The sequence below is a fragment of the Morone saxatilis genome, unplaced genomic scaffold (genome assembly GCF_004916995.1).
Source record: "Morone saxatilis isolate NCDOM2014 unplaced genomic scaffold, NCSU_SB_2.0 Contig17, whole genome shotgun sequence".
In the NCBI taxonomy this organism is placed as follows: Eukaryota; Metazoa; Chordata; class Actinopteri; family Moronidae; genus Morone; species Morone saxatilis.
In genome coordinates this window covers 6,921,276-6,932,078 of record NW_023339729.1, presented here as the reverse complement: position 1 = coordinate 6,932,078, position 10,803 = coordinate 6,921,276, and the positions used below count along the sequence as shown (strand labels likewise).

The window sequence follows — 10,803 nt, the reverse complement described above, 5'->3', positions numbered from 1 at the left end:
TTTTTTTTTATATGTTTTGGGGGCTTTTATTGCCTTTAATTGATAAGATAGCTCAAGATAGACAGGGAAGGGGGAGAGAGAGGGGATGACACAAAGCAAAGAGCCACATGTTGGACCCTTGGCTGCTGCCGCAAGAACTCAGCCCTGGTACATGGGGCGCCAGCTCTACCAGGTGAGCTACCACAGCGCTCCTTAATTACAAGATCAAATTACAAGTTGGAAGATTAGTGGTGGTGAATTTAAAGTCAGGCAAACATTAGCTTTTTACTTCTAGCATTTCCATTTACACTTCAAAATACATAAAGGTGGTGTTCATTTGTGAAGATTTAACATAAACATGTAGGTATCATAAACCAATGTCCACAGCTTCCACAATCCAAATGACAAATCCCAATGGCCTTCTGTTGAAGGAACCAGGGCGATAATAACTTCCGTGTTGGCCTACAAAGATACGTCATCCCTGCAGCACTCTTTATCACTCTTCTTTTAGATAAATGTGAGCACACTGTAATAACAGATTCAGTCGTATTCTGTCAAAATACACCAGAAGCCAGTGTGCTATATGATTGATACACAACCCTACATGAGTTCTGAACAGCTATTGTTTGGAAACTGCATTTTTAAGATCACACAAGATTCAACTAAGCATGACTAAGGACATTGCTCTCATGCTGGTGGCTCATCATCATTAAAAAGGAGAACTGATACTAACTTGTACAAAACAGTATTTGGTAAAACAAGGGAAATATAAGGAACCAAAACCCATTATCAATGAAATATGCGGACTAAAAAACATATTTACAAGCCACTGTAAGGTAAATGTGTGGAATATCACACCATGCACATAACCATGGATAAAATGAGCAACTTCGAGCTAAACAACTTGTCATAGTCTATTATCTTGATGTTTAGTCATGTTCTCAAGCTTCTGGAGCGGCTCACCCTGTTTTTTCAGCATCTGATAGGCGTCTGCTATCTTGGTCTCATCAGGCAGCCTCACTGTCCAGCTGTACACCATTTCTAACACCTTCTTCTTCACTGGCTCTGGAGCCCGGGCACCCAAATACTGCAGAGACGAGGGGATTAATGCAAAGAAAAATGTGTTTATGCTTTAACAACTACGACAACTACATAAATACACTGACAGCTGACTGACCCTGGTATGTGGTTTTCTTCCCCTCCCCTAAGGTTTTGACAGCCACTTTAACTGGTTAATAAAACTCTACAGAAAAAGTTCTCATGGATGTAAAGTTTCAGACGAACTGGTATGACAGCAGAAAAGATATGGATCATTACCTTGGGCGAGACCACCTTGATGAGCTCATTGAGAAAGCGAAACTTTCCCACTTCAGTGTGAAAACGCTTCCCACAGTTCTTCATGCACGTCTCAAGAACCTGGGAATGGTCACAAGTTTATTTGTTTTACCTTTGTACAGACAAGCCTTCACAGAAAAAGAAAATATTTACGGTAAAAAATAATGACTCGTTGCTTTTAAAGGGGGCGTTTTTTCACACACAAGCAACACTCTGAATTGAAGTTTTGATGGATGATCTCTCACCGTAAGCGCTTGCATAGCCTCCCACTCCTGGGGTGACTGGATTTTGTGGGCCAGAAGTCTGGTTGCAAGCTGGGGACTAAAGAGAGATTAAAACTAAATGTAACCTTCATTTTTACAGACAGACAAAAAAGGAGTCAAAATATGACTTTGAAATATACCACAAAAAGACTAAACATAGAGAAATTATTTGACAATGCTTGAAGTAAAACACCACTGATGTGAAGGAGACATATTATGTTGGAATATTACACAGTTTACAGGATGAGACAGCTGTGAAACTGGATAATCTATCAAATAACAGTTGGCACAGCACTGACTTGTTTCTGCATTTTGTATGATGTGAAGCAGAACCACTACTCTAAAATTGTGTGATATTATTTAGTCATCATCATCATCATCTCACCCTTCTGGCTCATTTTTAAGCTGATCACAAAATCCCTTGATATTGTCCCAGTCAGTCTCCTTATTCAAAGGGTTTGTGGCCTTGTCTGTGTAAAAGGAAAAAGACATCAGACTAAACACAACTTTAAAACTGCAGCATGTGAGGGCATTTACAAAAACATAACCAAACTCCTGACAGTCTTCATTTCAGATTGTATGTGAAGCCTGTCAAACCTCACCAAGCTGGGCTTTGACAGCTTTAGGTTGAGACTTCAATCTCAAGTGTGACTGAACGCCTGTGACCCCTGTCAGCAGCTGTAGCCTGGGGTTGTTCGCAATATGCAAACTACCCATTCTCTGGTTGGGAGCAGATTAAGAGCTGCTCGTGTTGGCAGAAAATGTGTGAGTGCATCCGGAGTCTACGGACGGTACGGTTCCTCGTTTTGGGTTCGTTCAGGAGCTAACTAGCTACGCGATTCTGTTAGCACTGAGCTGTACATTAGCAGGTTTTAACATTTAAAATGTCATGTTCGTGTAGCATCACTATCTGCGAACTGTCAGCAGTCGACATAACGAGAGAGCAAACTATGAGCGCAGCACAGCGACGGTGATATATAATCTGAGTTTGTTCCTTATCGACAACTGCACTTTTTGATTTGATGACATTCGCTCTCTCGACTCTCAAAAAAAACCCCTGAACTCCTCAGAGACAGCGCTACGACCGACACACTGAGAATATATCTCCGTGTCCCCTAACAGCGGGTCGGCCACTGCTTTACGTTCAACCCGATATTGTACAGTGTGATGACTTACTGATGCGAGACTGTAGGCTAGCCTCATCCGGAGGCGCCGCCGCCATCTTTCGGGAATTCTAAACAAGTGGCCACTATCGCGTGACTCTTTGTAACATATCGCGTGGACAGCCGTTGGAGCCGTTGGAACCGTTGGAGCAGCGAGACTGTAACGTGACTGTAACGTGACTGTAACGTGACTGTAACTGTAACGTGACTGTAACGTAACGGTAACGTAACGAGACTGTAACTGTAACGAGACTGTAACTGTAACGTGACTGTAACGAGACTGTAACTGTAACGTGACTGTAACGTAACGGTAACGTGACTGTAACGAGACTGTAACGAGACTGTAACGTTGGCTCCACCGGTTGGACGACAACGTGACATTGAGGAGGGCGGCAGCAGGAGAGGTTGACAACTCTTCACTCACCTCTTCACTTAACGCAGCTGGGCTGCTTTGTTCAACCTCCATTGTTCAGGATATTATTATATTTTTTATAGTTGGCTTTAATTTGGTTGTCACCAAGGCGACGTCGCGAGTAGCGCTCGGTAACAGACTTTTTTTTAAATCCAGCGTTACAGTGTCTGGTTTGAACAGCCTTTGCAGTCACTGCAGCAGCAGCAGCAGCAGACTAAACGCCGTGCTGTGGTCCACCTCAAGGAGGAAACTGTCACCTCTGCTTCGACTGAAACTGTATCATCGCCCTGAACCTGGCAGAGTCGATCACCAACAACAAGCAGACTGCACACAGCCGGCTAGCAGCGGGCTAACAGCTAGTTAGCTGTAAGTCGACTACGTGAAGAACTTTGTTGGCAAGCTACCACTACCAACTCATCATCAGCGGCGTCTTTAACCCCCTGCCTCTGGTCAAAGTCCCCGTTTAGATGCAGATACCGCTATCTGAATAACTGGGTACAGGAGATAAAGTAGGAGCATCATGCACATTGTTGTTGCAAAAGTGAGCTAACACCCAGCTAGCTTTCAAGCCATGCTAGTGTTTAACGTGACTCGCTGGCTGTTCATGAATGTACCGGATCGGGACGTCGGGTGTTGCCTGGAGGTCGGCCCTCCACTGAACCGCTGCTGATGACTGGTTGGTGACTGGAGAAAAGACCTGGTGTCGTCTCCTGTCTCGCCTGGGACAAAAGAAACTCGCCTTTATTTGCCAAGAATAGTTTCTTTCTATGATTTCTGTGACAACAGTATGATGGGATCTCTGAAGGCTCTCCAGGAGTGGTGTCGGATACAGTGTGAGAACTACAACGATGTGGAAATAAGGGACATGTCAACGTCCTTTCGGGACGGTCTGGCGTTTTGTGCCATAATACATCGTTACAGACCAGAGCTGATGTAAGTAACCTGGATGTTTTTACTAACTGAGTTAATGTCGAGCTAAGAGAAACCAGTTTACAGTGGTTCAACTTAACGGTACCGTGGTTTACTATGATAAACAGGATTTGTCCGGTTTTAGTGACAGGCTGCTTATTGTTGTCTTTGAATTGGCTTCAAGTAACTGTTTCTGTAGTAATTAGTATATTATTCCATTCAGATATAAATTAATGGTATTCTGTGAAAACTCCTTAAGGGTTTTCTTTTGTTCAATATACTTGTAGAAAGCTGTCGATTAATGGCTGGATAACTTTTGTTAAACCAAAAAAAACCCCCTCTTTATGTTATATTTGTCCACGTTGTATGTATTGTGTGGGTTTATTATAGCCTAACACAGCAGTAAAAACATTTCTGAACATTGTACAGTGAGAGGCCAGTGTGCTGTAATTAACTCAGGCTGACAGCCATGCCCTGTCTGTAACAACACCCCTCCTCTCTGCATTTCACACCTACACACACACACAGTACAGAAACCACCACAAAACACAACCGCAGTATCAGTGTGACTTAAAATGACTTCAGAGATGAGGAAATGATTACTTTCCATTATTTTGGTTGGGACAGGAAACAGAAAATACCTTACTCAGTTATTAATGCTTTATAAGGGAGTTTGACCATCAAATACACCAAAAAGACAAATGATGTTTTCATTTAGTGAGAGTCGGCCTCTCAGTACTTCCACAGAAGCGGCCCATCATGTGATTGTAAGAAATATGTTTGTAGAACTTGTGTGTGGATATAGATAAACCCTCTGATTTGAAAAGTTTCCATCATGTTTCACAGCTGTGACAGTATACACATGAAATTGCTGATCTTCATGTGACTCACTTGGACATCTCTGTGGAGAAGTCCTGTGTGACACAATGTGGCTCTGTGTAGCTCAGTGGGTTGTGCACTCTGTTGACAGCATCGTTAGTGGTTTTATTGCATCCGAAACAAGTCAACAACCTTTTGTTGTTGTTGTTGGAGCATTGTGTAAAAAACACCCTGGAAACAACACGTTATGTATCTCCATTGTCCTGGAGGAAAAACTGTGTGATGGAGTCATTTTGGACAGTTAGCGTCTTGCTCATGCTGCTACCAGTCAGGTGGTCCAGACTTCAGTGAGCAAATTGGGCCATGCTTGGGTGGGAGAAGGGCAAACATTCACCCAACCGGTCAGTGAAGGACCGGTCAGTGAAGTGGAATATATCTGCAAACACAGCACGGCAGTAAGCCCAAAGTAAGAGAGTGGGCAAATCCTAAACACCCAGCTCTCCAGCTCTGCCTCTTCAATTTGTGTCCCAGCATGCATCCCTGTTCAGCCCTTTGTGGAGCTACAGTGGCCCAACCGAACTCACTCTGATCCAGACAGACAGTCCGTCAGGCTAATCTGCAGCTGAGACCTCCGCCTGTCAAACTGGATTTAGCTCTAATGTTGGGCCATTGTAGCGCTGCCCTGCACTCCACAGCCAGTGTATTCTCATCAAAATACATCACGCAGAGGAGAGACGTCAGTGCGGCGACTGGCCTCTGCTGAGTTTCAGCCGAGGCCGACGGTCACTCAGCCCTGTGGAGAGGGAGCAAAGTAGGTTAACTAAAGTGCATGGGACAGTCAGTCACATTTAAATTCAGTTTGGTTCATATAATGCAGCTCCTGTTCAAACCTCATCGTGCAATATAGCAGCGCAAACAGACACATCATCCACTTAGATTGACTTTTTCATTTTTCTGTCCTTTCTGCGTCGACGGTTGTCTCCATAATGCACTGGTTTTGCCTCACCTACTCCTGTACAAAAGCTCCTGATTGTGACGCATGTATTCCACATTATGACGCATTTTTAATCTTACAACATCACCAAATCCCAATCCTGTACAGTAGCGCAATCTTTCCCGTGTGACTGAAGCAGATTTAGCAGAAACACCGGTTCGCCCAGGTTTTGATCATGTGGATTTGAAATGCCTGACACACAGTACACACACCGATCCTCAGCAGTCGTCTTTCCCAAAATAAACCTCAGAGTGAGACTCTGAGTCACAGTGGATTAGGTTTGCAATTTGGATCGCACACTGCGCCTCATCATCCATGTCTCTGTCTGTCTGTCTGTCAGTGTCAAAGATGTGAACTCACGACAGTCTGTGCGATGTTTTTCTTAAGTTGCTGCAGCTCCACCTGGCTATGTTGGTAGATGTGACATAGTGGACTTGTTGTGACATGATCTTGACATTATAGCTGCTGCGCTGTGTGTCTGTGACCATGGGAACCAGATTAGAGAGAACAGAGGTCACTTTGTGTGGCTCCAACACGGAGCTCATTCATACGGTTTTGCCTTCTTGAGAGCTCCACACGGTCTCCACAAGCTCTCACCAGGGTCGTGTTGGTTTTGTGTGTGTGTGTGTTTTTTTCCACCGTACTGTTGTCCTACTACCACACACTTGTGTCAACATACACGTATTTATGCACACAGCCACACTTTCATCCCCGAACACCTCAGACATTTTCCAGTTTTACTGCAGGATGTTTACCGCTGAGAGGTCTGGCTTTAGTTCCTCGCTCCAGGCTTTTCACAGCAGAGCCTTGTAATTATCAGCCATCACGCCTGTTTGATGCAACCACTTCTCTCCTCTCGTCCCGGCAGTCTTTCACATGAGGCATCATTTACGAGGGGTTTGGGACCAATTGTCAGCTGCGGTAGTTGGGAAGCTCAACTGCTCACCATTCCTGCCCGTCACGCTGTCAAGCCAATAATAGCTTTTTGATGGTTCACAACATAAGTGAAAATAGGTCAGCAAGTTATATACAGCACCGTCTCATATCAGCACGGCTTGGACAGTTACTTCTGCAAGGGTCCTGAAATAGAAGAAGACACCGTGGTTACACTGACTACCTGCACACTCAGCCATTTCTTGTTTCAAAGTTTTTACAACATTTTCTGTCCTGTCATTGCAGAGACTTCGGCTCGCTGTCTAAAGACAATGTCTACGAGAACAACCGACTGGTGAGTCCATGTAGCTGTATGTTGTGTGGTTTTAACACTCCTGTGATCTCGTGTTGCGTGATGATTTCATTTTGTGTGACCTGCAGGGTTAAATCACCTATGAACTAGTTCAGATCTATCGCTCGTTCCCGCCTGTGCTTCAGTCAGCTCTACAGTCATTAAGCCTTCTGACTGCATGCAGCCGTGGTGGGTGTGAGTTCAGTGGATTCGACCGTATGTGTGGAGAGAAGTGTTACTTAATCCTGATGATGGAGCCGGTCGAGGGCAAACGGGGAGAGAGAGGAAACCAGAGCATTCAGAATCATAAAAAACCTTCCTCACATAAGCCTCTGGAGAGACCACGTAAAGAGGATTTCAAGTGCAAAGTGCTGAATTTGCAGTTTGTTATATGTCAGTGGATTGAACCCAGCGAAACACTTTTCTTTAAATCACATCCCTTGTTGGGTTTTTCCACATTGTCTGTGAGCCAACAGAACATTGAGGGATGAAATGGGAGTCTCCTCATTTTCACTCTGAGCTGAGCTTTGGCTGTTCTTTGCTGCTGTTTACAAAAGTGAGGTAGTTGGTGGTAGCATCAGAAACAAACACAGTAATTCACTGTATCCATTAGGTTTGAGTTTGAGTGAGTAAGCTATGACTGTTAATGTGAAAAGCACTGAAATCTAAGTCAGATTTTAATAACGACACATATTACTGCTCCTGTAGAGTCACTCTGAAGTTTCTGTAATTGTCCGTTTCAGTTTGTCTTCGTTCTGTCTGTCCCTACCTGTTATTCTTGTTTAGCTGTCCTTGATTAAATCTGTTCAAATTGTGAATTGTGTCCCAACATGAAAACAAAGTCTCATCCTCAAAGGAAATGTCTGTTTATTACCAAAGGGTCAGACCTGCATTTAAGCGAGGGTCCTGAGGGCAGCCTGGGTGACCCTGACCTGTATTAATCCATCCAAGGCTTCACTGTGTCTTTCTGGAAGGAGTTTGACTCACAGGCGCATCCTGATTCGGACTAACTACAAAGAACCAGATATTTTAATCTATAGTCATTCATAGACATTAAGAACTACAGCGCTTATCTGGACTATTAATGAAAATATCCACATTTCACTTGAAGTTAGTTCATACAAAATGGACCTATTTTCAACAAGGATAGCAGAGTGAGTGTAGTGAAAATGTTTCTACAGCATTAATTCATTTTCAGTGAATTGCAGGAAACAAGGTAGCTTGAACTAGGAACAGTTGTAGCTGTAAAACAGTTTGTACAGTGCAGTACAATGCATTGTGATTAATTTGGGTTTAGTTCCACTTTGCCCATGTGTTGCATTTGTTAGCTGGATCGTTTCAGTGTGACTGCCAGCGATTGTTTCCGTGTTATGTAACCTTACCCGCTCTCTCATTTCTTTAGTGGAAGGTTTCATTACACTGATGGTTATCCTCAAAGGACCAAACATTACATTATGAGCAAATGACTGACGCTTTGGGAGCAGAGTTACATTATTCCAGACATGAAGTATGTGCTGGTTGGTGGGCTCTGGCAAGCATCTGAGGACATCATGCAGCTTACATGAGACAAATAACTCTGTGCATGCCCAGTTTAAGGGCTTAGTTTGGGTAAAACTTTTCATGGTATGCGGTAACTCCACTTCCCAAACCAAACATAGTTTCTCACTGAACCCTGACATTATCGAGCCATGCACATAGTTTTATCATATCAGGTATCGGTGTCTGAGCTCTCTCCTGCCACCCCAGTACAATGAAGGTAAATGGACTTTTGTTTGTGCTGGTAGGAGCATTGAAGAGTATTTTAAACTTAACTGCAGCGGGTCGTTCCATAAACACTGTCCTGGTTACTCAGGATGATCAACAGACCTCACTGTTTCCATTGCAGCTACTTTATACCATAGTGAGGAAAAAGACACTGAGGAAAATCAGAATGCCAGCAATGTGTAAACACTGCTTACAGTTTCTCAGCTTCTTACTAATCTACCACATCCACCTCCCTCCTTTTCTATGTTTTTGCTTCATCGTAGGCATTTGAAGTGGCAGAGGCAGAGCTGGGGATTCCAGCCCTGTTGGACCCAGAAGACATGGTGTCCATGAAAGTGCCTGACCGACTCAGTATCATCACATACGTCTCCCAGTATTACAACTTCTTCAACAACAAGTCTCAAGGTGGGTACAGTAAAGTTCAGTTGGATTTCACATAAACACAACATAAAAGACACACAGTTGACAATTTTGACCCTATATTTGTTCATTTGATGATTTTGACTCTGAATCTACATTCAGTGGGTTTTTTATCCAGTCATAATTCCAGAGCCATAAAAACTGCCCACCCTCTGGGCGTCTAAATATGGACCAACTTGTATAACTTGTGGGTGTGACAGCAACTTACGTAATTTGTTTATATTGTTAACTGATGACTTCCTTTTCCACAGCAAACCCCCCTTGCATGAAAAGGCTGAGTTCTGTTGGCCATAATGAGCCTGCCCAGAAAAGGCCCTCAACCCCATTGGAAGACAAAGGGGTTGAGTCTGAGGTAAGAACAAAACCTGGCACCAGGAGAAAGCAGAGATGAACAGGAATCACCTTGTGCATGTGTTATGTTTTTGTTTGTTTGTTTTACTCTAGGCCACACATAATACCTGTAAAAACTGCATCACTGAACTACATTATTCTGCATGATACACTATTGGAACCGCACGTTAACAAGCTGTATTTTTAAAGTAATGTTTTGGATAAGCCCACTGAGACCCCACATACTTTTCTGGTGTGTATCTGAAGCCTTGGGTTATCTAAGTATAATTCTGCATGTGCTATTTGGGGGTATTAGGTCATCAGATCTGTGCAATGCAAATCCCATCCTGGCCTTGCAGGACAACAATGTACAATAAGTATTTTCTAATTACTGCCTTCTTGTGTGCGGGCGGGCTTTGTGTTGCACAGCGAGGGAAAAGCGTAGCAACCGAGGTAGTGTAAGTCTATGAAGATAGCCTCTGTATCCTGTCTCTCTTTTCTTTCGCACGCCTTCAACTTCTTTCCTCCATGCTCGTACTCCCATGTACTGGCATCCTCCTCCTCAACTCCCACCTCCCCACCCTCTCTTCAGATGGAAATCCATTCCACTCCCTCCTCTTCCTGCTCTTCTTCCTCCTCACATCTCAGCCCCCCTCCACTCTCTGGTCCTGAGCCTAGGCAGTAGGATGGGGGTGGGGTGGGGGTTGGTTTAGGAGGTGAAAGCAAAACGGTTAGGTCAGTCTTTAACCATCTCCTGTACACAAAAGACTAACACTAGTTCTACCCTAACACTGTGTGCCAAGTTTTTGAATATGCTGCTGCTAATTCCTTTTTTTTTTTTACTAAACACAAATTAAAAAAAGAGCCAAAGAAACCCAAATAAAATGCCTAGAAGCAATAAATCAATCCTAAATATCAATCATATCCAAAATATGTGACTCCCAGAAGCACTAACCCAAGCTGTTTGGATTTTGTTACTAATAAAACATTTTTTATCATGACATACATTTTTGTATCAATCAAATGATGTTTTTAACTGAACAAGAAATGAAATAATGAACAACATGAATCCATGAGCCGTAGATGTTGCATTAACCAAGTAGACGTAGCTAGCTAAACAGAATGAACAATCCGCATCCTGAAATCCTGACTCCGTGTTTGATCTCCCCCTCCCCCATTACTCTTCATCT

At 43.5% G+C, this 10,803-nt stretch overlaps 2 protein-coding genes and 1 long non-coding RNA gene across 6 annotated transcripts in view; 1 reads left to right on the top strand and 2 right to left on the bottom strand.

Annotated features, from left to right (window-relative positions):
- The window catches only part of LOC118327521 (ADP-ribosylation factor-binding protein GGA1-like), a 12,428-nt gene extending 9,562 nt beyond the window's left edge, over positions 1-2,866 (bottom strand). The window contains exons 1-5 of the mRNA XM_035660912.1: positions 2,754-2,866; positions 1,963-2,047; positions 1,560-1,635; positions 1,297-1,395; positions 943-1,066 (exon numbers count right to left, since the gene is read on the bottom strand). Of these exons, the coding sequence (XP_035516805.1) occupies positions 943-1,066; positions 1,297-1,395; positions 1,560-1,635; positions 1,963-2,047; positions 2,754-2,799 (430 nt within the window). The 5' untranslated portion in view covers positions 2,800-2,866. The remainder of the gene's footprint in view (positions 1-942; positions 1,067-1,296; positions 1,396-1,559; positions 1,636-1,962; positions 2,048-2,753) is intronic.
- A 91-nt stretch (positions 2,867-2,957) lies between these two features.
- The window catches only part of micall1a (MICAL-like 1a), a 15,020-nt gene continuing 7,174 nt past the window's right edge, over positions 2,958-10,803 (top strand). The window contains exons 1-4 of one of the 4 annotated variants that reach the window (XM_035660909.1): positions 2,958-4,085; positions 7,054-7,102; positions 9,127-9,268; positions 9,535-9,635. In XM_035660909.1, coding sequence (XP_035516802.1) covers positions 3,940-4,085; positions 7,054-7,102; positions 9,127-9,268; positions 9,535-9,635 — 438 coding nt within the window. In that variant the 5' untranslated portion in view covers positions 2,958-3,939. The remainder of the gene's footprint in view (positions 4,086-7,053; positions 7,103-9,126; positions 9,269-9,534; positions 9,636-10,803) is intronic. The other 3 variants (XM_035660908.1, XM_035660911.1, XM_035660910.1) reach the window with 3 other exon arrangements.
- Positions 4,409-6,136, bottom strand: LOC118327524. The gene is made up of 2 exons (XR_004796703.1): positions 5,771-6,136; positions 4,409-5,673 (listed from the first exon to the last, which is right to left on the bottom strand). It is a non-coding gene; the product is annotated as an uncharacterized LOC118327524 (long non-coding RNA).